We start from the raw sequence: 26,895 nt of genomic DNA on the forward strand, positions 1-26,895 counted from the left end.
GTTCTTTATTATTTCTTTAATTTTACACAACTTAACACTGAATCGACAATTATATTAATCGAAATGGAATAGTGAATAGTACGCGAACAATGAAAGAATAATACGGAGCAAATACTTGTACGAAATAGTAAGGAAATAGTAATGAATAATGTTAGCTAAGAATAAATGATTCGAATGCTTGAAGATCTCTTAATTGACTGACCGAACTGAATGTAATGCTATGACTGAATGATCTGAACGTAATGCTCTGAATTGACTGTTCCGATTTGACTGCTCCGATTTGACTGCTCCGATTTGACTGCCCGATTTGACTGCTCGATTTGACTGCCCCGAAGGTTCGAAATCGCCGGCTTATATACTGTCGAAACAAAGGGTCTTCGGGCCGTGCGCAGCACACGCGTCGCGCTCTGGAAGATTCTTAGAATGATTCAGTGGAGGACTTCTGAGAAGAAAGATTTTTAACAACAATTCTTCTGAGAATTGTCGATCGATATGTTTATCTGACTATTGAGTTTCGGCGCTCGTGGTCGTAGCTGTCGCATGTCCGTTCGACTTATCGCTCGCAGTATCAGGTTTCACTAACATGAGGCCTCTTATGCGCATTCTCTTCTTAAGCTTAGTTAATATTTTATAATATAAAATCCTTAATAATATGGTTAATATTTATGCTTATTAATTTATGGAATCATTTGTTCTATTTATTTCAGTTCTGATAGTAAGTTGGCAATTTAAATAAAGTTATGGCATTCTATAGTTTATTAAAAATATAGATATTTTAGATAACTTATATGTATTATATGTAATGTATATAATTTATGATTCCATAGAATATAAGCCTCTTAAATTTATATTTATGGTCGCTTGATCGATACTACAATAAAGCATATTAATTTTATTAAAATCATTTCTTTATGGAAGCATTCGCGCATTATATAATAACCTGTTTTAATTAATATGATTTTAATTATTTATAAAGTATAATTGTATTGGATATAGTATTGAAAGTTTTATATGTGATGTTTTGGATAAAATAATTATAAATATTCAACAAATTATAGTTATATACGTTTTATGATTCCATAAAGTACGGCGCATTTACTCCTCAATTTAAGAGTGAGTAATTATTATATATATATTTGTCTGTATGATTAAATATTAAAATCTTAAAAGTTAGGTATTAGTATCGATATTATCGAGTATGAAACTCGCTCGCAAGTTCGTTCTTAAAGTAATCAGCAGGTTAGTTCTAGAAAGTCACTGCTGTACAGTTAGCTAGTTCTAAATAATGCTTCCTGATTCGTCAATCCAAGGAATTCTCAATTCCTTGCGCCATCGATTATTATTACTAAAAGGTTTAAAATATATTCAGGTTTTAGGCTAAATAACCATATGGAACTAAAATAATAAGCGATTAATGAAATTAGTTAACAATTAAAATAAAAGCAAATGGATTACATAATTATTCTATAGGTATTTTGTAGGGATAAAAGCGGTACTTAATTACTAGCTAAAATATAGTTTTTAAAATTGGCAGGACGTTACAGTCGCTTTCAGGCTTCTCTCTGGTTATAACATTTCAATATATATATATTGAAATTATTTTTAATTTTTAATAGTAATATTGTACGTCTTCAATTTTTTTCTTATAGAATCATTATTAAGGCAGAATTTATATCGATATATCGATAATAAATCAACATGATCAGTTAATTTAAAAGTCATTAATATCACTAAGCGCCGTTATATTACAGAGCGCTAGTAATATCGTGAACCTCTGGTGCCTTCTTGTGTTAGAAGGTGGAAACGTATTTTTCACAAGAAGGTATGACGACGTATCTTACATAGAATTTTCACAATTAAAACTTTAACAAATTATATCTCTATTTATAATACATATAAAGTAATAATAAAAACACTTTTATTATATAATTCAATCCCGATCTATCGATTAAAAGTCTACAAAAGTCGATCCGTTCAGCCGTTATAAAGAATTCGATAATCTAATTAAGATATTCGTAACTGGCCGAACTGGTCGACTCGCGTATAAATACCCGAAGTGCCTCGCTGCTCGCATGAATTTGGCGCGTGACACTACCGTGTCTCTTGATATGCTCTTTCTTGCCGATCGCATGATCGCATGATCGCACGATCGCATGACGATCGCCAGAAAGATCCTCCGACAGCACCCTGCTCAAATACCTAGGATATTGCTTGTAAGATGTGTCATTACGTAGTCATGTAATCTAGATTTTATTTAAAAATTCCTTTACGGTATTTATCATTAATTAATAATTATACGTATAATGTACGTGCGTATCATTGAATTATTTTACATTGCGCAACAAATCTATCACTAACTCTGAATCTCGTCGTTATCTGGACAAGGATAACTCAATTAAAAGATCAGTGATGGATTTAGGGTGCGAACTCATGCAGCGGAATAGCATAACGCGGAACGAAAGCGGAACCAATCACGAGCATTCCGCAATTTTTGCTACGTGGATTCTAAATCCCTACATCCCCATGAAGTATAACGAGCGCATCGCGGACCAATTTGCAACCAATCACAAGTCATTATTTCAAAAAGGCTAAAACCACGTTGAAACTTATTTAATTTATTTAATATTTTTAATCAATATTTCCAATATGAACGCATTTATTTCAATATTTATGTACACGATGATAAAAAATGATTTATTGATAAAATCAATATTTTAAAGAAAGTCATTTTAAAGATGTTCTGTTTGTTTTGCTTGCGCTTATTCCGCTCCATGGGGATGTAGGGATTTGAAATCCACGTAACAAATAGGACGGAACTGAGTATGTATATACACATATACTTTATTAAATTTATGGCAGCGTAGGCGTAGAACGCCATACGTGGTCAGTGTATAAAAATTAATAAAGTTAATATTGCTCATGTTGTTCATGTTGCTCATATTGCCACTCGAGATTAGCTTTTAAATACAGGTATGTATGTAGATATAGATGTATATTGTAACGTCCTGCCAATTTTAAAAACTATATTTTAGCTAGTAATTAAGTACCGCTTTTATCCCTACAAAATACCTATAGAATAATTATGTAATCCATTTGCTTTTATTTTAATTGTTAACTAATTTTATTAATCACTTATTATTTTAGTTCCATATGGTTATTTAGCCTAAAACCTGAATATATTTTAATCCTTTTAGTAATAATAATCGATGGCGCAAGGAATTGAGAATTCCTTAGATCGACGAATCAGGAAGCATTATTTAGAACTAGCTAACTGTACAGCAGTGACTTTTTAGAACTAACCTGCTGATTACTTTAAGAACGAACTTGCGAGCGAGTTTCACACTCGATAATATCGATACTAATATCTAACTTTTAAGATTTTAATATTTAATCATACAGACAAATATATATATAATAATTACTCACTCTTAAATTGAGGAGTAAATGCGCCGTACTTTATGGAATCATAAAACGTATATAACTATAATTTGTTGAACATTTATAATTATTTTATCCAAAACATCACATATAAAACTTTCAATACTATATCCAATACAATTATACTTTATAAATAATTAAAATCATATTAATTAAAACAGGTTATTATATAATGCGCGAATGCTTCCATAAAGAAATGATTTTAATAAAATTAATATGCTTTATTGTAGTATCGATCAAGCGACCATAAATATAAATTTAAGAGGCTTATATTCTATGGAATCATAAATTATATACACTACATATAATACATATAAGTTATCTAAAATATCTATATTTTTAAACTATAGAATGCCATAACTTTATTTAAATTGCCAACTTATTATCAGAACTGAAATAAATAGAACAAATGATTCCATAAATTAATAAGCATAAATATTAACCATATTATTAAGGATTTTATATTATAAAATATTAATTAAGCTTAAGAAGAGAACGCGCATAAGAGGCCTCATATCAGTGAAACCTGATATTGCGAGCGATAAGTCGAACGGACATGCGACGGCTACGACCACGAGCGCCGAAACTCAATAGTCAGATAAACATATCGATCGACAATTCTCAGAAGAATTGTTGTTAAAAATCTTTCTTCTCAGAAGTCCTCCACTGAATCATTCTAAGAACCTTCCAGAGCGCGACGCGTGTGCTGCGCACGGCCCGAAGACCCTTTGTTTCGACAGTATATAAGCCGGCGATTTCGAACCTTCGGACAGTCAATTCGGAACATTACATTCAGATCATTCAGCATTGCATTGCATTCAGTTCAAGCAGTAAAATCGGGGCAGTCAGTTCGGTCAGTCAATTAAGAGATCTTCAAGCATTCGAATCATTTATTCTTAGCTAACATTATTCATTACTAATTCCTTACTATTTCGTACAAGTATTCGCTCCGTATTATTCGTTCATTGTTCGCGTACTATTCACTATTCCATTTCGATTAATATAATTGTCGATTCAGTGTTAAGTTGTGTAAAACTAAGGAAATAATAAAGAACTTTGTGCATACATCTGTGTACTTTTATCCGGCCTACTTCATCCACGACCGAGGTCTTAAAGGACGAGAGAAGGGCTTAACAAAGTACGACCAGAACTTGAACAGAAGGAAGGATTTTTCTGCCACATCACGGTAAGTACTTACAATTACTATAAATCCCCATCTTTCCATAAATATTAGAAACTTTATTTGAATTGACTGACAACCCCTAATATCATTTAATTACCTTTTCATCCTCTAAATAATAAGAAATCCTCTGTCAAGCATTAGCATGTGGCTGACAGTTTCCAGTCAGTCAACTTTAATCTATTATCCTACTATTATTTAAAACACACCCATAATATCAATACTAAGTAAGATTTATAAATTCCATGCAAAATATATACTACTGTTGTCATTTGAACCTGACTTAATCTTGCAACACTTTGCTCTTTTTCCCGAAAATCCATCGTTGCCGAGCGCTTATGGTGCCCCTGGCGACTCCCTTTTTCCTAAATTTTGACCTCGTTGCCGAGCGCTTATGGTGCCCCTGGCGACTTCCTCCTTTCTTCTTGAATTCTTTATATAACCCTTAAACCTAGTTGCCAAGCGCTGATCGAGGTGCCCTGGCGGCGTTTCCTATCAATTAAAATCTCCCACAAGAAATGACAACAGGAGATTAAATTGAAATCAATTATCTAATTTTCTGAACACAACCCAACCCTTGAACCTAGTTGCCGAGCGTTAATTACGGTGCCCTGGCGACATTACACATTCTCCCTAAAATTCCATCGTTGCCGAGCGCTTATTACGGTGCCCCTGGCGACATTCGACCTCTTTTCTAAACCTTCCCTTTCTATCAGAAATTTAGAGTCATAATATAATCAAGTATTGATATTAAATAAAAGACCTTATCCTTTAGACAATTCTCATAATAAATTAATTCGATCTAACTAACTCTCTATTATTTAGTGTCCACAATTTGTTAACTATCCTTAATTTCTATCATAATGTTACTTTTCAAATCTTAATTCTCTAACTCTTACGGTTTCTAATTAATATATATATATATATATATATATATATATATATAATATATATATATATCTTAAGTAACAAGCCCCTTGCATATGGTGAACCCGCAATACAAGCGGACTTGCCGCTAAAACGCAACCATAATCGATATCTTTCTTTTATTATCATATTAAAAGTCTATTCTTTAAACCTGATTAACCTTCGAATTACATATACCTTGTTGCGTCCATATCTCTAAAATACCTAGTGAAATATCCTAGTAACCAAATAGTTCCGCGCTACATCATTCCCCTAGATCCACTAGATTAGTCCTAGCTCTCGGCGTCCCTGGGGTATAGCCGGTGGAAGCAGGTTGCCCTATAAAAGTAGAGAGCAATCTTTTTCTCACTAACTGAGGTATAGAGAGAGAAAGAGCGTCGCTGAGACGTAACAATATATAGAGATGTGTACGACGTTACGCGATCTGCGAAGATCCTCCGCTAAGAAGTACTGAAAACGGAACAAAACTGCGGAACGCTCGTGATTGGTTCCGCTCTCGTTCCGCGTTATGCTATTCCGCTGCATAGGTTCACACCCTTAAGCGGGAAGCACACACTTTTGCATAAGCGCATAATCATAAACATAAAGAAATTGATTGGTCCACAAATATATGCATAAGGAAATGAACCAATCAATTTCCTTATGCTTATAGTTATGCGCTTATGTAAAAGTGTGTGCTCCCCGCTTTACAGTTTCTCGGAATTTCGCTCACATCCGTTGTAAGCTCGCCAGCACGCCAGCTCGAAAAACTGATCTCTAAGTCATGTTAAGATTCATATATTACAAAACGTTTTAACTATTACGATTCAAAATATGGATATAAGACAATTTGGAAACAAGTTCTTCCATCCAGAGGAGACGTATGTGCTTGGTGAAAATCAGAGAGACCGAAATGATAGAATAAAATGTGTTGTGAGACTCAAAAATACGTAAATGTGTAGAAATTCGGCAGAAGCTATATATGAACTTTTTTATATGTTGCAAAAATCTTAGTGTTTCTACATTTTGATAAATATAATAAACATATTCATTATTTATTATAATATATCGATCATGATCAGAGAAATGAAATATACCATCTGTGTCTATTTCTACAATCATACCAGGTTTATATACGATTCCATTAATATTTAACCACGATACAGGAAAATAATTTTCATTGATGTCTTTAGATAGTACATTTTTAAAATTATTATAATTATCTAACTGTGTTAATGTATTCTTTAGAACAACGCCAACAGAAAAACGGTTTTCGAAGATCTTATTTTGAATAAATCGATATGTTAATTCTAATTGATGTTTTAATGTTAAAGTATACGAAGAATTTCGCCGCGATGTTACTATCTTAGTGTTTTGTTTCAATTCTTTGTGTTTAGCTTCGAAACGCATGCAAGATAGATATTTCAAAGGACTGATTTTCATTATTATTCGTGGATAATGTATCAAATAATGATGTTTAGGCTTTAATTTTTTTTTTAAAAGATCTAAATATAATTTATGATGTTCCGAAATTAATGTCTCGAGCAGTTTGCACGTTTCTCTTGTTGATATTGGTGTTTCTATTATACATATAATTTCTCTTAAAATAATATATATTTCCAGAATTTGTTTCTGACAGGTATCAAATCACCAATAATTAAACCTAGAAATTTAACTAAAGTAGACATTTCCGATGCCGAAGTCAAAAGATATTCATTTTTTAATGATGCTTTAGTTACAATAGGTGGAATGTTTTCGTTATTGCTAATAGGATAATCAAAATACCGTATTCTATCATTCAAAGTATCTAAAGAAAATAACTTTTCCGTGTACACAAAGTTAAGTAAAATTTTAGCAATTTCATATCGACAGATGCCTTCAAAAATATCATGAATAATATCAAAATATATATTTTCAATGACGTGAAAACTGGAAATTTTATTAAAAATACATTCTTGAATACCATGAGCATTTGTAATACAATCAGCAGTATAATTTAAACGATTTCTTAATGTTTCAGATTCTTCTGATACCTGGTTTTGTAGAATGGTTTTATCAGCCAAACAGGCTCTACAGACATATGATGAATTAAAACTTTTTGAAAAACCAAAAATTGTTTGGAGTCCTAAATTATCTCCTATAATTCCAATTAAAGCAAAATATATTATATACTTTTTGTTGTTTATTATTTATATTTATAATTAAACCATTTGTTTCTAAATTTTTGATTTGATTTACTAAATTAAAAAATATAATTTTGTTTCCAAACTGTAAATGATCTTTCGTATCATGCATTTGAAGTAAAAAAATATTTTCTAGAATACTTGAATATTCGATTGGAATATTAGGAATAGTAGAATATATGGTATCAATTTTATGTATCCCACTACGGGATCCAAGAGGATTATTAATTTCGAAATCATCGAAATATAATAAAAGAGGCAAAACTAATTTTTCTGCAAACTGTTTTTCAATTTCTTTCCATACTTCACCATGAACAATGGAAGTTAATACGTTGCTATATTTATTTTCGCACATATGTGTCATTATCGTTTAAAAGACATTTGGCAACTGTAAAAATTTTGTTAAAAGAAAATTTATGGGAACAATTTGTAAAACTCGATTAACTAAACCTATGCTTCTATGCATTTGAATACGTTTTGGATGTAATATTACGGCAATATCAATAGATCGTGGCATGATAAGATACCCATGTCGTATAAAATACTGTAATGTTTGATGTTCGGTTTTGAATTCAGCAAAAGCATTTTGTAAAATTATGCACATATCTTTTAAATTTGATGATGCATTCTGTTTATTTTCCTGACATTCATATTTATGCTTAATGATTCCTATAGTTAATTTGTAAAGATCATCTACATATTCTATTATTTTATGTGCAAGTGATCGTGATAAAGCAATATTAGAATATAATTTAGAAACAAATAAAGCAGTCCTTTTCATAACTATATCATCAAATTGTTCTAATGTTATTAATGGATCATTAATTAATTGTTCACAAGTTTCCGTTGTTAAAAATTCATCAAAATCAGTATATATTTTAAATTGATCTGATTTAACGTCATTAGATTTAATAATGTCGGGGCATAAAATATTATCATAACATAAATAAAGTTCTCGTGTAATAGAAAAATTATTATTTTGATTATGCTTTTGGATTAAATGACGTTTAAATGAATATATATTTATAAAGCTATGCATGCAATTTTGCTGTTTTTAAAAGAAGACGATGATGCGCTATGTGCCAATTTTAAATGTGCTACAAGAAATTTGATTGTCGGAGAATTATTAGCACAAAATGGACACTTATACATGTTATGGCAGAAATATTAAAATAAGAAGATAAATATTTATAAATATAACTTTATAAGGAATAGAAATTAAAATTTTTTGTTATAATATTTAATAACGAACATGTAACAAATTTCGTATGTTTAAAATAATGTTTTTTACAAATTACAAATTGTTTGTAGAATTAAATGTTTTAAAAACATTAATAATTGGCATTACATACGAAATTTGTTTGTCATACTTTGTCGAAAACTTATAAAGGTAAAGCTGCACGATATACCAGATGTGTTCACTTTCTGGCGGATAATTAACATCAAATACATGGAAGATTTTAAAACATAAATCAACTGCCGCTAGTGCCGTTGAAACTTGATATAATACCTTATCAATACAAACATAGAATTAACTTCTGCAAGAGTAGCACCAACAACTATTATGTATGGCTGTATTGTCAATCCTAGACGTTATACTCTTTTTATTTTATCATCTTGAATGCGACTTATATCTCCAGGTATCTAAAAATTGTTAATTCTTTCTATATTATATTTAAGTTATAAATATAAATTAAAATAATATATAAATAATAATAATAATATATATATATATATATATATATATATATATATATAATTAATATATAAATATATAAGATTCAATACCTTTGCATGTAATACGATGCTGTTTTTACATTCACTTATAGATGATTTGTAATGTTCTTGTTTTAAGCGAATTCTTCCTTTGGGAGGTATCAGATGAGACAATAATAGAATTTGTACTATAACTTTAGCATCTATATAAAAATGAAAATTTGATAATTTAATGTTTATATACACACAAGTACAAAGAAAGACATATATATAGACATACATATAATTTTTTTCTAAATTTATATTATTTTTAAAATTTACCATCTTTTACATTTTCCATTTCAATTACAGAATGTAACTCATTTATCACTTTATCATCTTTAAGAGGACAAACTTCTTGAATCTTAGAAAAAAACTGAAACCAATTATTTATACAATCCTCTGATGTTAAATTAAGAAATCTAAAATCTTCATCAATCAAAGTATATGCTGTAGGATGTTTTAAAACCGGCCATTCAGAAAAAATTTCAGCTAAGTTTTTATTTTGAGATGTTTGAATTTGATTCCGTCTATATGCTAAAGTCGCTTTCCAATGATTTTCAACTAATTGCCATGGTGACAAATTATTCTGAAGCCTACAATATGCTTTCACGAATTGTAGAGTCATCTGCACAAATAAATGAAGCATATTTATATATTTGATTATCTTAAAATAATTTTAAAAACATAATTTTTTTGTAAAACAATCAATTATATGTGTATGTGAGTATATATGTGTGCGCGCTTGCATGCCAGAGAGAAAGAGAGAATATGGTAAACTTGATATAATATAATATAATACAAATGTAATTAATATGAGTAAACATTGGAATAATTTAATATACAAAAAAACATTTCAGATACCTTTTAATTCACTATTATATGTCGTTGAAATTGATGTGGAACTACATTCTGTTAAACTATATCCTGTTAGTTTTCTATAGTCCTGTATTTTATTCCTGTATTTGTCAACGAGTTTACCATGAGATGTTATTGATTTATTATTTCTGGAAAATTTTTTAGCTATAGGTGGAACGTAGCATGTGCTACATGTTTCTATTGGAAACAGTTCTTCAATTTCCTTAGATAAAGAATCAAAATCTTCATTTTTCAGTGACCTAAAAAATTTAAGATTTTCACATATATAAATACATTTTTAAAGCATTTGTTAAATACATTTTTAAAGCATTTGTTATAATGTATTAGTTCTACAAAAAAAATTTACCCATGAATTTTATTTAATATTTCACATAAGATAAGATTTACAATAGTACTTCAGCATTTTCGGCTTAATGTTTTACGCCTTTCGTATGATTTTAAAATTGCACGACCTTGTGTAGTCAACTTTAAGATATTTTTAACGGATGATCGCTGTATTTTTCTGAATACTGATGATGCAATGAAACTATTTTTTTATCAACTAAATTTTCATTATTGTCTTTTTCATTATTAATATCTTCAGCAGATGAAGTATATATAATATTATGTGTAGTATTTAAATCAGTACTCTTATTTTCTTTCTATAATATTTCATATCAAATATATATATATAATTAATTTTTTATTAATTTATATATTATTAAGTATCGATTAAGTATTGATTAAAGAATCTACAATTAAAGATATACCTACATTTGTCACATCTTCAACTTTATTTTTATTAAAATGTTCTTGCTATTTTTTATTAAATTTAATTCTAAGTCCAATTTGCGGAATTAATTCTTTTATTAAATCTGATGTTAAATTTGCTATAGAATCTTTATCGATGCAATTTTCTGTAAGTAAATGTATGTACAAATTCAATTTTTTATAACAGTGAATCTGTAGAAATTGCTTATAAAACTAAAAACTTTGAATCTTTTTTAATATACTAATCGTACATTTCTAAATCGTAATTTTTAAACAAGATATTACCTTCAAAATGTTTGATAAGAATGTCTAAATCCCAAGATTTTAATAGTTCCTTCGAAAAATTATCCATCACGGCACAATTTAATATACAGAAAAACGTCCAAAAAATACCACTTGTAATAACACTTGAGGAACACAGTGCGAACAATGAACCATGGACGAGAAATGTGGACATGCACGAACATGTTACACACGCATATACGATAAATAGAATTTTTGGATTGGCGCTTCTTCGTCTTCCGAGATTGCCAATAGTTAGGCTGCGTTCGGAAACATCACTCGTGTGCACACGAGCATTGTTCTATCTTTGTTCATCTTTTAAAACATAACAAAGACAGAATGATACTTATGTACACACGGATGATGTTTTCGAACGCAACCTTATTCATAATGGAATCTTAAAGCGAGGAACACACACTTTTCCATAAGCGCATAACCATAAGTATAAGGAAATTGATTGGTTCATTTCGTTAGGCATATGTTTGTGGACCAATCAATTTCTTTATGCTTACGGTTATGCGCTTATGCAAAAGTTCCCCGCTTTATCGTCCTTTCGAGACGCTACGCAAAATTGTAATAATAGCCTGATTAATTTGGTATCTTTGTCAAGAAGAGAAACGGAGAAAAACAATGATATTACCAAATTGAATAATGTTATAGTATAGTCTCCATAGAAATATATGATTTATTATGTTAAGCAAATAATATAGATTCAACGAATATATTTATATGATTTATATATATATATATATATATATATATATATATATATATATATATATACGTGTAATTAATGATATAATAGAATGGATAATAAATATATTTAATTTAATCAGGTTAGGTATATTAACTAAATATTTTGTACGTGCAGCAAAATAATTAAAATGACTAAATTAATTTTCTACATGACATAATTTATGCTTACACACAATTAAATATTTGTTACAGTAGCTAAATATTTTATTCGATTAAGACAATAATTATTTCACCTAATATAGATGATCATTTTAATAAATATAAATAATATTAAATCAAACCAATTAATTAATTTCATTATTTAGTTCCTTTAGCATTATCGCTTATTTGAATTAATAGTAAATTGGTTAAGACAATAAGATATATAATTCATTAAATTGAATGTGTCAATAAAATCATATTATTATTTTAAGTTATGTGAATCATTCAATAATACTGACGTATATTTGATTTAAATATCTAAATATTTCAACTAAAAATATGATAACGAACTAAATGCGTTTAGTTATGTTAACATTTTTTTTTTTCTTAGTGCAGGGATCTCAGGACGGCGCCGAGACTGGCGTATTGACACAATCTAGACTGTCCATGTTTTTCATGTCAGAATATCGTTCATCGGAAGAAATTTTGGTTGCGGACTATTTCAAGCGCTTCAAATGGGCATTGAGATTGAGTAAAATTCCTGAAACGCATTATGCAAATTATGTTTGAGTTCACATGGGTGCGGAATTCAATATTGCTCTGAAGTTCTTGGTAAGCCCTTGTGACCCTGAAGATCTTCAATTTGCTAAGATACGTACAATTTTAGTAAATCATTTTGATCAAACTAAAAACAAATACGTAGAAAGCATTAAATTCAAACAAATTGTACAACAGAAGGGCGAATCTGTCGCGAGTTTTTCACTTCGCTTAAAACAAGGCGTTGCTCATTGTGAATACAACACATTTTTGGATAGAATGTTGATCGAACAACTTCTCCACGGACTGGAATCATACAGGATATGTGTGACGAGATCATCGTTAAGAAATCGACAACGTTCAATGCTGCATACGAGATTGCATATTCACTTGAGGCAACCAGAAATATGGCAAATGAAGTTAGAACGAAGTTCGAACCGGTGACAGCTCCTGAGGTTATAAACAAACTAGGATATGAAACGCCGAAAACGAAGAAAAGCGGATTCGATATCGAGCTTTACTACAAGGCAGCGAACAATCAATTCAAAGTTCGTGTAACAGCTGCGGAGGACAACATCCGTGAAGCCAATGTCGATTCCGTGAAGCAAAATGCTACAAGTGTGACAAGACCGGTCACATAGCTAAAGTATATAGGGCAAAGTGTAAGATATTGACTGTATCTATATGAGGCGATTTTTGGCGATCGCTTGGTACATGTATCAATGTATACCAATATACACCAGAATGTTTTCGCGTGTTTTTGTTTTTGTGGTAGAAGCGTGGCTAGCCATTTTGGTATTTACTCGATTGATACCACGTTATACCGAGCAGTGAAGCAGGATATATATGGTTAGTTATTGATAAGTTGCAAATACGCGCCAAATATAATACTATGCTTTTTACATATCTATATGGGTTAAATTTATTTTGAATATTTACTCGGTATTTCAATCTTGAATTAAGCGCAAGTTAAGATGTCAATTTTTACATTTTTGTAAGTTTTGTTACACTAAACATGATTTCTTTATTTTATTATTTGACCCATTAGTTTGATTTAAAAATTTTATTTGATTTATTATTTATCAATTAAAGATCATGGATAAAAGCAGCTTTTTGTTGTGTACCGATAATAATGGGCAACCGATTTTAGATGAACATGGAAAATACATATATTATTGCACAAAAAGTATGTAGAAATTATTCAGATTAGAAATAAATATATTTTATTTATTTATTTTAAAGTTACACTTAAGACTTTATCTAATTAAATATAAATATATTATAACAGGTACTGTAACAATCTTAAACCAATTATTGGGTGAAGCATCTATTGAAAATAAAGAAACTGCAGTGAATGAGAGTATAAGTGAAACTGCAGTGAATGAAACTGCAACGAGTGAAATAGCAATGAGTGAAAATATAAATGAAAATACAGCAAACAGTACGTAATTTAATATTTTCTAAAATTCACAAATAAAATATAAATATAAATATAAATTAGTATAATAATTAATTATATTAATTATATTATTAATTATATTATTATATCTTAATATTTATATTAATATAAATTATTATATTATTATTATTTTTACAGATAAGAAAGATGCACAAAAATTGGAAGTGGCAAATGAAGATAGTAAGCTTTATTATATATATAATATAATGTAGTCTATTATGTCTGTATCTCAAAGATTTGTTACAATTATTAACATAAACAATACTAAATCATGTTTTAATACTTGCAAAATTTACTCATGAAATGACAATAAAGTTGTTGGAGATTGTGCAAACTAAATTTCGATATCTTAATGATAAAATGCACTGCAAAAAAAATATGGTCTGATATTGCAATAGAAATGCAAAATTTGGCTATTTGTGCAATTTTAATTTCTTGAATTTTTTGTGGCTATACAAGTTCAAATCCTCCAGTAAATATCTATAATTGTATTAAAATTGTACTTTAATAAATTATAAATTATTGATGATATGTTATCACAGATTACGATAGAGGTTATTTACTTTTTGCATTTCTTGTTGCCGCGTTATTACTTCCAGTAAATGATGAAACGTCAACCTTTTCATCCTAAAATTTAAAAAGAAGTCGTTTTCGGTGTATAAATCCACCCAAATTTCGAAATATAATCCGGGACGAATATGATTTTGCCTTTCCTTTAATGCACCTTATTTTTCTCTTTGCATTCTTTGCATGAAAAAAATGTTTATATATTTCTATTATAGGTGCTTGATCATCTTCGTCATATATTTTATTAAAATACATAAATATGCTTTGATTCATGTCTCCATAAGTAGTTTATCTTTGGCGCGTATAGAAAAGAACCAGAATGTTTTAGTGAAATAATTGCTGGTACATGTATCGGAATAAGCTCCACCCCTACCAATGACAATCTTGGTACATGTACCAAACAATCGCCAAAAATCGCCTAAGGGACTGTTAGTAATATCTAGTAACGCATGCGTAACGTTACTAAAAATAAGCGCCATATTTGAAGACTGTTAGTAACGTGTTTTCTTAGAGATGTAAACTATTTATTTATTGCCATAGTAATAAGAGTGCTTTGTGAGATCGAGAAGCTGCCTGAGCGTCGAAAACCGCTTTACTGAACAGACATGTCTCGTGTGCGATATTAATTTATTGTTTAATCACATTTATATTCGAGTTCTTACTGTTTGAGTATTCGCGATTGTAAATTGACCAATAAAACGTGATTCGTTAGAGTGTTTAATTTTGTGCTTTGTTCGATTTTTCACGTCCATAATAATAATTATTCATTTTCATATTCAAACATAATTTAATTGATAAACCTTTAGTCTTTTCATAAACTAATCTCCTGACGAATACATCAATAATTTGACTTGCTGTCTTACAAAAGAAATATGCACCGCAGGAGTTCCCTACCTATCAAATTTATATTTCTACATAAGTTTTGAATTGATTTTTCTGTCCATAAATAAATGAATCTGTTAAGAATATATATTATTATAGAAAAAGAGAAAAGTGTTATTAAATATATAAGTTAATCAAAGATTAAATTATAATCTAAAGTCTATAGTCAAAAGTCAAATAATATTGTTTATTACCAAGCCAAAAGTTTTAAGCCAAAATAACATCGGTCTCTGGGTTTAAAAATGTCTTTTCTCATCATGGGTTTATATCCGCGCAAATTGATAGATGTTTTAAAATTAATTTCTCTTCAATTATTGCAAAAATCTCAAAATAGTAAAGGACTTTCCTGACACGATCTAACCTGCTCTATCTGCATATGGTGATACAGTTGTTACTTCGCGCCTACACCCTACATACATGTAAATATACAAATAGATATTTAAATGCGTTATAAAGCTTTAAGTTTCTATATTTTTATGATCTTTAAAAAATTTTTGTTAAAATTAATTAAAAATAAAATATTTAAAAAAAATAAAATGTTTTTAAAAAAAGTAAAAAACATTACTAAAACCGTTAAATGTAATAAAATTTTTACCAAGAATATTTAAGTAGCAATTTAATATTTTTGACGCATAAAATAATTTTGGTTACTTTAAATTCCAAAAAAATGTTTTTAATTTTTTTCAAAATTTTATCAATACTAAAAAGTATGTATGTTGCATAATTATTTGATGTTTTACAACTGTGTATATAAGTTTGAACAAACAAAATATTGGGGAGGTCCCGTTTGTCCACATTCCCGATTGCCCACATTGCCTACAGCTTCGTTTTGCCGACAGTTTCAATTGCCGACATTCCCGATTGCTTACAGAGCGATTGCCTACAAGCATTATTGTACACATAATATAAGAAATTCATATTAACGTTTCGTAAACATGACATTATTGCGCATGTACACATTGTACACATTCGTATGATGTTAGGCGACGACTAACACTTTTATAAAATAATTATGTGTGAAATCAATTGTATTTTGTTTGTAGATGTAGTGCATTTATTTTTGTTTGTTAGTTCATAATTAATTTTTAATTAATTATTTAATTGTAGACCATGAAAGTAGCCGACATGTACTATAAAATTACAAAAATAGATGTAAAATCGATTGTATTTTGTTTGTAGATGATTGTGTATTTATTTTTGTTTGTTAATTTATAATTAATTTTTAATTAATTATTTAAAGTTTGAAATATACCAAAGTACATGCATGGACAGGAAGCACGCGCGCACACACATACTAATGGAAGGGTGGAGGGGGTAGTGCAAGGGGGACCTTGCACCTTTGGCCCTCCTCCCGCACTCACTCCGCCGATAGGCTGGGTGGACTTTGCTTTACATTATAATACAATTGATTTCACACATAATTATTTAAAAAAAGAGTTAGTCGTCGGCCAACATCATACGAATGTGTACAATGTGTATGTGTGCAATAACGTCATGTGTACAAAACGTTAATATGAATTTCTTATACTATGTAAGCAAAGCCTAGACGAAGCCTTCTCAAAATATCTCGCATTTGAATATATTGAATATATTGTTTGAATATAGTGCTAAATATGCACATTTTTGCTTTGTTGTTGCTTAACCGTTGAACTTTGACAATGTATAAAATGCATTTTAATTAGTCATATGGTTGTATTGTCTATCACTCATTTTTCCCGGAAGTGACGCTGTTATATTTTGAGTAGTTATTATACAGTTCATATCTGATTTAACATATAGTATGGCATGTTTCGCTCTATGATATAAATTATCATCGAATTATCCAGTTTTCATAGTTCTGTTGTTACTAACATCGTTTTATAGTATTAATTTCAATAAAAAAATTATTTAAAAATTGAACGTGGTTAGTACAAATTCTTCTATTTCACAAATCTTTTTTTAATTTTTAGTAAATAATCTTAAAGATTTTTTCTGTGTGTAACTGAATCATGTGCACAATATAGTGCGCATACTTAGAGCATATATAAAATAATGTTTATATATTTATGTCTTCTTTTTGTCTAAATATTCTAAACATCTGCGTTATGTTTTTATTCTGCTAATTTTTTTATTGAATCTGCTTTTCTATCTTAAAACTCAAAATACAAAAATTTTTTGCATTGTTTAATAATAACAATGCTATATTTTATGTTTTTACTCTCGACTGCTGCCAACCGTAGGTTGGCGAAAACGAGAGAGTATGCGTTTCACCGAGCTCGGATCCTTTGTTATCGGAGTTCTCGATAACTACAGCGTAGTTTGATACAATCTTTTAAACATAAGGTTGTTATTAATCAAGGAAGATAAAGAGCGTACTATTATCGTTATTTATTTTATTAATAAAAAGTGAAAAAACAATATGATCTCGTCTACACGTCCTCTCATTGGCTGCCGATTATATCTAAGAAGCAAAATGATTCACCAATGAGGTTCATTCTAAGCATGCGTCTAGAGAATAAATTGGTAACATTTGTATTTACATGTCAAAGTGATAATGTCGGCGGGATGATGTTAGGTTGAACGTAACCAGTCACACGTGTTGTTGTTGTGTCAACAGTGTATAGTGTTGTGTCAACAGTGAAATAGATATATAGATATATAGGAGGAATAATTATTATATATGGATATATCGGAAGAAAATATGAATTCACAAGTAAGTTTTTTCTTCCTTCTTTTTTTCTATTTATGATTATTTATTTTTTTTTTGTATTTCTATTTATGGTTATTTATTTATTGTTTTTTTTTTATTTTCTATAAGAAGAAGATATGACATACATGGAAAATATGAACATTTCTAAAAAAAGTAAGTTTTTTCAATAATTAATTTAATTATAAAAATTATTTATATAATAAGCTTCTGTGTAGATATAATTAATGTCTACGCAGACAGAAATATACGTATACCCTGTGTATATATATATACATACATATTCAGGGTATCCTGCAAAGATTGTGCCAACGCTTGTGAGCGGGTAGAGGACAGTAAACTGAACAGAAAAGTCTTTTACCATTTTGCAATTTTTTAACAATTAATTTAACAAGCATTTTGAATGCGGTACCAAACATTAGCAATCAACGACCGAATGATTGGTAAAAAAAAATCCATGACAGTCAAAGTGAGGGGGTTAAAAAAAGATTAAAAATTTATTTGTTTTTTTAAAAAAACAGAAAACTACCAAATGTTTTGAATGCAATATCAAACACTACTAATGAACTACCAAAGAATTGGAAAAAAAATTAATAATAGTCAAAGTGGGGGGGCTAACTTTGATGATGTTTACTGCACATATATCAGATATCCTAATCTCGCATTTCACTATCTTAATATCTCATTATCGTATTTGTATTAGTATCAAACATATATTTGTAAGATTTTGCTTTTTATACGAAGTGATATTAAGTAAGTATTTTTTGCTTACATGAAAGTGCATGGACTTTTATGGAGAACAATCCTCGGATGTATATAATAATAAGATATATTATAATTAGAAGTGAATATTTCTTATATTTCTTATATTTTCATATTTTATAATATAAGAGAATGTATATGTAACAAACCTAATAATTTTCAAGTCATTAATCAATCTTTTTATTTACAATGGGATCTTTATGCTAGAAATAATGCATTTTTGGATTTACATATGCATGACTATTGTGCAATTACAGTATGAGATAATGTTTTTAAGTATTGCATTTTCTGACTTATTCAATCTAAAAAAAGACTGAGTTGATGATGACAATTATATTGGTAAAATTGCTGTATGAATAAGATCTTAATATCACGCTACCTATTTAATATTAATATAATATTATATCATGTTTATTTTCATTTTAAGCAGCAAAAGTAATAAATCCGAATCAATTTGCAAATCAGAAATCCAGCTTGCGTCGACTGTCTGGAAGCAATCTATTTACAAAGCACAAGAATCTTTTAAGCGAGAGTTCAATATTATAGTCTCCGCTAATAGAATCTTGTGATTTGTAATGAAATGATCAACGTTTATTCACTCAATGTGCAGTGTCTGTTGAAACAATAATGATTTCGTACTGTTGACATATTAGAAGATTGAGTAAATATATGTATTACTATGTAATTAGTAAATACATCTGTGAAGACAGTGCTTTGACTTATCATAAAAATGTGCCATATTATATTATATATATTATTATATATATTATATGTATATTATGCGTATCACAAAAGAAAATTCTTATAACATTTTGTTCGTAACAAATTTATCAACTTAACAATTATATTGCAGTAAACATTTTATTTTTTAGAGAAATAATCTTGTATCAATATGAGAATCATGTTTTTAATAACTGCATATATGTATACATATCTACATAACTACATATACAAATATGTACTGTCTCACATAATGTATATATATATATATATATATATATATATATATATATATATATATATATATATAGTTGAAATATTGATTTATTAGAAATATTAGAATAGATATATTTATATATTTATATATCAATATATTTCATATGAACAATGAAGAATTCCATATTCTTTTGCACTTAAAATCTTATGATGCCGTGACATAAGTGAAATTTTAGTATAAAAGTATAAAAGAATACGGTACAATTCTTCATTGTTTATGGACAGTGTACAATACAAATTATACCGATATACAAACATATAAACAAAATATAAAATTTTCTAATATTTCTAATAATTTCAATACATGTATATGCATTATGTGAGTCAATACATACATGTAAACTTTCAAGTATAATTATTACAAATATAATTATATTGATACAAGATTTCTCTAAAAAATAATGTGTTCATGTATACATTCCAATATAATTGTAAAATTAATAAATTGGTTAAGAACGAAATGTTATAAGAATTTTCTTTTGATAAAAATAATATGCATACAATATGTATAGTAATATATACATATATATATTATAATATATCATATTGGGATATTACATGTCAAAGCATTGTCTCTGCTTATATATTCATTTACTGCAATACTGTTGTTTACTTAATTTTCTAATACGTCAACAAAATCATTATTGCTTTAATAGATACTGCAAGTTAGTGAATGAGCGTTGATTATTCTATTACAAATCACAAGACTCTGTTAGCGGAGACTATTATATTGAACTTTTGCTTAAAAGTTCTCATGCTTTGTAAGTAGATTTCCTACAGACATTAAATGCAATCTGAATTTCTGGTTTGCAAATTAATGCGGATCTATTATCTTTGCCGGCTTAAAATAAAAATAAACGATATAAAATATATGATATAATATTAAATAAGCAGCGTGACATTAAGATACCTTTTGTACAGCAAACTTACTAGTCTTATTGTCAGCATTACAATTCTTCAAGTCTTCCTTTAGGTTGAATGAGTAGTCAAAAAACACAATATTTAAAAACATTGCGTTTTATTGTAGTTGCACAATAGTTATCTCAGCATGCGTAACTATATAATAGTTATCTCACAAATGCATTATTTCTAGCGTAAGAATCCCACTGTAAATAAAAGAGATTGATTAATGACTTGAAAATTATTAGTCTTATGTTATATATACATACTCTTCTATTATAAACTATAAAAATATAACAAAAATACTTAGCTTTAATTATAATGTTTGTATTACATACATTCGAGAATTTGTCCCAAATTGTTAAAATATCCAAGCTCTTTCATGTAAACAAAAAATGTTTAAATTATTATATATATTACCATATATGTATTAAATAATATATTGAGACCGTTTTTCTACATTGCCTACTACTGCACATATATACTGCATATATATGACAGATATCCTAACCTCGCACATTTTAATGTCCTAATATTATCGTCTTTGTATCAAACATATTTTTATAAGCTTTAGAGACTTTTTTTCTACGAAATGACATTGAGTAAACATTCTTTGCATACATGAAAAGAGATTAGTAATTTACAAAGGATATATGTATCTAACATAAGTTCATAATATGTATATATAAGATAAGCCTAATAATTTTCGTCATTAATCAATCTTTTTTATTCACAGGCTTATTTACGCTAGAAATAATGCATTTTTGGGTCTACATGTGCTGAGATAATTATTATGCAACTACAGTAAGAGGCAATGTTTTTAAATATTATATTTTTTGATTGCTCATTCAACCTAAAAAAAGTCTGAATTGCAATGATAACAATTAGATTGGTAAGATTACTGTGCGAAAGGTATCTTATTGTCATGCTGCTTATTTAATATTATATTATGGTTATTGTTATTTTAAGCTTGCAAAAATAATAGAACACATTAATTTTCAAACAGGAATCCCTCTTGCAATGTTTGTAGGAAATCCATTTACAAAGCACAAGAATCTTTCAAGTGAAATTCAATATTATAGTCTTTGCTAATAGAATTTTGTGATTTATAATGGAGTGACCAATGCTCATTCACTAACTTGCATCTATTGAAGCAATAATGATTTTATACTATTAATGTGAAGATTAGGAGATTGATAATATAATGAGATGATAATGAGGAGAAAAGAAGATTGATGAATAGAGAACTGAGTTTATCAAAGTTTATATTGCTATTCAGCTAAAATACATCAGTGAAAACAATGGTTTGGCTTTGATATAATATATTCAAATTTGGCAAAATTGTATTATATATATTATTATACATATTATATGTATATTATATATATCACAAAAGAAAATTCTTATAACATTTTGTTGTTAATCGATTTAATAACTTTACAAATTACATTGCAGTGTATATATAGAAACATTATTTTTTAGAAAAATAATCTTGTATCAATATGATAATTACATATTTCATAATTATATTTTATATTTAATAATTTTACTTGAAAGTTTACATGTATATATTATCTTATCTCTATATAATGCATATACATATGTTGAAATATGGAATTAGTGGAAATATTAGAATGGATATATTTTATATATTTGTATATTGATGTATTTTGTATAATAATCAATGAAGAACCATACCAAATTGTATTGTACTCTTGCATCTAAAATCTTGCGATGCTGACATACATGAAATATTAAGCGTGAAAGAATTTGGTACAATTTTTCATTTTTTACGGATAATATACGAAAATACATCAAGATATAAATATATCTATTCTAATATTTCTAATAAGTCACTATTCCAATATATGAATATATGCATTCTGTGAGACAGTACATCATGTAAATTTTTGGGTATAATTATTACAAATATAATTATCAAATTCATACAAAATTATTTCTCTGAAAAATAATGTGTTGATGTATATATTCCAATATAATTATAAAGTTGATAAATTATTTAAGAACAAAATATTATAGATTTTTCTTTTGCGATACAGATAATTTGCATATAATAATATATTACAATATACCACATTTGAATATCATATGCCAAAGCATTCTTCTTCAATCTACGTTGCATTTACTAACTGATTAAAGATACAAATGTTTATTCAATCTTGTAACATGCCAACAGTACAAAATCATTATTGTTTCAACAGACACTGCCAGTCAGTAAATGAGTATTGATCAGTCCATTGCAGATCACAAGATTCTATTAGCAGAGACTATAATATTAAATTCTTGCTTAAAAGATTCTCATGTTTTGCAAATGGATTCCCTCTAGATATTAGATGCAAGCTGGATGCAACCTGGTTTGCAAATTAATATATCTATTACATTTGCCTGCTTAAAATGAAAATAAACAGGACAATAATTAAATAAATAGCATGACATTAAAATCTCGTTTGTACAGCAATCTTTCCAATATAATGTTATCATCATAATTCAGTCTTCTTCTAATTGAATGAGCAGTCAGGAAAAACAATACTTAAAAACATTAACTTATATTGTAGTTGCATATTAGTTATCTGCGTACGCATAGAGAATAATACATTATTTCTAGCGGGAAGATCTCACTGTAAATAAAAGAAATTGATTAACGACTTGAAAATTATTAGGTTGTATATACATTTAGGTTGTATATACGTACTCTTGTATTATAAATATAAAACTATAAAAATATAATTATAAAAATATAACAAAATTACTCACTTCTAATTAAAATGTGTTCTATTATATACATCCGAGAACTTGTTCTCTATTGATAAAGTATTCAAGCTCTTTCATGTAAGCAAAGAATGCTTGCTCAATGTTACTTTGTATAAAAAGCAAAAGCTTATTTTTTTTTTAATAAAGAGTGCTTCCAATTATGAGAGTTATCTCGCACACATTTACATCTAAACTTAAATATACAAATATATATATTTGATATTATAAACACAAAAATGAGATATTGGTATACGTATTAAGTACTACACTGACCAATCATAGCCATTCCTCTAAAGAATGGAATAATTGCGATTGGTCGGTATAGTATTTAGTACGTATTAAAATATATCGGTGTAAACTAAGCCATTAAGACAATGAAATCCGCGAGGTTAGGATTTCTGTCATATGTGCAGTAATGGCAGTAAACAATAGGCTGCGATATTCACTATCAGTAGTAAAAATCTATAGTGTACGTAACGTAAATTATAGATTTTCAATACTGGCAGTGAATATTAGAATAGAAAAACGCTTGCACCCTTATTGTATAACTTTTTAACACATACGTTTTTTTCTGCATTGCGCAGCTAAGGATGAATTCACATCTTGACAAAAAAGCAAAATGCAAAAACGCAGCAGCCAATCACAATTCGGGCTGATAGTACAACGGAATAACATTCTGTTGTACCTCTTATCTCATATTAGTGCGAGTTCTGATTGGCTTCTGCTTTTCTGCCAAGGTGTGAATTCGCCCTAATTGTAAAACATCAAAAAATAACTTTGCAAGGATAACGAATTTGTGTTAAGAGTTATAGAATAAGGGTACTGGCATCGTATCTCGTCGGTGGTATTGATTAAAATATTTTTATTATTTATATAGTTTTATTTTAGATACATGGTTTTTTATGTATAGTTTTATATAGTTTTATTTTATATATAGTTTTTTTATATGAATATTTTTCCTGTTGCTTGTTATCTGTAAACAATTAATAATTACACTTTTTCGAAATTAAAATTCGTATGTCACAGCATCATAAAATTTCATGCAGAAGAATATCGTACAATTATTAACTGGAGACCTATTATGGTTTTTGAAACAAAGTAAAAATTACAAAAGTGAAGAAGTTCACTAAAATGTCTAATTTTATTTGTCGATATCTAGTAAATCTGTTCACTTTTGTAATTTTCACCTCGTTTCAAGAGCCATAATTGGAATAATCAATGCTCATTTACTAACTTGCAGTGTATGTTGAAATAGTAATTTTGTATTATTGACATGTTAAAAAATTGAGAAAAACATTTGTATTGCTATTCAGTTAGTGAACGGCATCAGGAAAGACAATACTTTAGCATGTTGTATCTAAATGCAACATAATGTATATTATCTGAATTATAAAAAAGATTCATGCATCTTGTACTTCATCTCTGTCTCAAATCTTTTGTATGATTCTAGAGTGATCAAAAACGAAATGAAGAATGAGCGGAGGATGTTATCCTTTTTTTGTTATTTGTTTTTATTTATTGTTATTTGTTTTATTTTCTAATCAATTTTATTGTTGTAAATAAATAAATAGTTCTTTTGGATAAATCTTTCGGATTTACAAAAATTCAAATATTTTTTAATTGTTTGCTTATTCAATAAAAAAGAGGTAGTCTTTTTTTTAAAAAAAAAACATGCAACTGCGAGTTGCAAATAGCATTTTTTTAAAAGTTTTATGCGTTTTCTTTGCATTACTTTTGTTTAATTTGTTTAATTATTTTATGTATAAAAGTATACGAAAAAGTTTATCGAAAATTAAATATTTTACGAGATATTTCATATTTATAAAATATGTCGGAATAAGATATAAAATAACTCATAAACCTTTCAATTTTTAATTATTTTACTTTATAACATTTTTATGCAGAATGTTACAAATAATTTGTTTACAAAACTATTAAGGCAGTTCCATTAAAAAAAATTGAGTTGATCTTGAAATGACATTGAAAATGTCATTCTAAGTCAAAATGATAAAGCTAATAAATAGATTTTTTAAATTCTACAACTTTTATTTGAAACATTTTTCTCAAAAATGCTTTATTTTTGAGATATTTAACTAGTCCAGGACTTTTAACATATTTTGCATATATATAAAAAAAACGGTACCGAATACTCTACATATATAACATTTATTTTTCGCAATAACTTCATTGATAACATATACAAACAAATTATTGGCATTATGTATACGTATCTGGATCAATGTAAACCTATGTATACAAAAATATTGAAACTTTTTTGTCGGTCCCTTCTAAAATACTCTATGCAAACATATATATATATATATACATACACATATATACAGGGTATCCTGCAAAGATTGTGCCAACCCTTGTGAGCAGGTAGAGGACAGTAAACTGAACAGAAAAGTCTTTTACCATTTTGCAATTTTTACAATAATTATTGAAATATTAATTAAAAAGTATTGGCAAATGAGGCAAAGTTTGACCTCGTAACGAAAGAGACACGCGTGAAACTAAACACTTTTCGTTGCTGGGCGACACTATGAAGCTGCTGCTGGCACGCCTAGAGCGTACATCCCATAGTCTAGCCGTGCGAGAGCCGCGCGAAAAGCGTGTTCATTCGCCAATATTTTTTAATTAATATTTCGAAAATTATTACAAAAATTGCAAAATAGTAAAGGACTTTTCTGTTAGGTTTACTGTCCTCTACCCGCTCATGAGCATTGGCACAACCTTTGCAGGACACCCTGTATATATATATATATATATATATATATATATATATATATATATATATATACAGGGTGTATCAAAACAAGTATAGTGTCCTTAAAGGATCGTATTTCTGAATGAATTCTAAGGCAATTTTTCCTTTACAAAAATTTGATCTGAAGCTTAGTTTTTAAGTTATAAAAGGAAATAGTGAGCGAATTACGGGACGGGTACATATGGTAGGCACGGGCGGCGCAACTTACCATTCGACGCAGGCGCTTACGCGAGGCGCTCGCTACAGTTGACTCGAGCGCTACAGCGTATCCATCCCGTAATTCGCTCACTATTTCCT

The 26,895-nt window shown here is 28.5% G+C and overlaps 1 protein-coding gene and 1 long non-coding RNA gene across 4 annotated transcripts; one reads left to right on the forward strand and one right to left on the reverse strand.

Annotated features, from left to right (window-relative positions):
• Nucleotides 1-8,691: 8,691 nt before the first annotated feature.
• On the reverse strand, nucleotides 8,692-11,700 carry LOC126859326 (uncharacterized). Its single transcript, XR_007688794.1, has 5 exons — nucleotides 11,377-11,700; nucleotides 10,327-10,580; nucleotides 9,745-10,090; nucleotides 9,496-9,626; nucleotides 8,692-9,351 (listed from the first exon to the last, which is right to left on the reverse strand). It is a non-coding gene; the product is annotated as an uncharacterized LOC126859326 (long non-coding RNA).
• A 220-nt stretch (nucleotides 11,701-11,920) lies between these two features.
• On the forward strand, nucleotides 11,921-14,795 carry LOC126859308 (uncharacterized). Of its 3 annotated transcripts, XM_050610445.1 has the most exons (6): nucleotides 11,921-12,032; nucleotides 12,662-13,469; nucleotides 13,900-13,993; nucleotides 14,096-14,248; nucleotides 14,405-14,445; nucleotides 14,555-14,795. In XM_050610445.1, the coding sequence occupies exons 3-6, from the start codon at nucleotides 13,903-13,905 to the stop codon at nucleotides 14,651-14,653; spliced, it is 384 nt and encodes a 127-aa protein (XP_050466402.1). In that variant the 5' UTR covers nucleotides 11,921-12,032; nucleotides 12,662-13,469; nucleotides 13,900-13,902; the 3' UTR covers nucleotides 14,654-14,795. The 3 variants fall into 3 exon arrangements, 2 of the variants coding, with proteins under 2 accessions (XP_050466402.1, XP_050466401.1); XR_007688786.1 differs by lacking the exons at nucleotides 11,921-12,032; nucleotides 14,555-14,795 and adding an exon at nucleotides 12,177-12,209 and having other exon boundaries at nucleotides 12,662-13,993; nucleotides 14,405-14,553; XM_050610444.1 differs by lacking the exons at nucleotides 13,900-13,993; nucleotides 14,096-14,248; nucleotides 14,405-14,445; nucleotides 14,555-14,795 and having other exon boundaries at nucleotides 11,930-12,032; nucleotides 12,662-12,882; nucleotides 13,086-13,711.
• The last annotated feature ends 12,100 nt before the right edge of the window (nucleotides 14,796-26,895 follow it).

The sequence above is a fragment of the Cataglyphis hispanica genome, chromosome 3 (assembly GCF_021464435.1).
Source record: "Cataglyphis hispanica isolate Lineage 1 chromosome 3, ULB_Chis1_1.0, whole genome shotgun sequence".
Lineage (NCBI taxonomy): Eukaryota > Metazoa > Arthropoda > Insecta > Hymenoptera > Formicidae > Cataglyphis > Cataglyphis hispanica.

Excerpts from the sequence above, each read along its gene's own strand:
- LOC126859308 (XM_050610444.1), top strand. The coding sequence starts at position 12,847 with ATGGGTGCGGAATTCAATATTGCTCTGAAGTTCTTG. Across the intron at positions 12,883-13,085 it reads ATATTGCTCTGAAGTTCTTG|AATGTTGATCGAACAACTTC; the intron begins GTAAGCCCTTGT and ends ATTTTTGGATAG.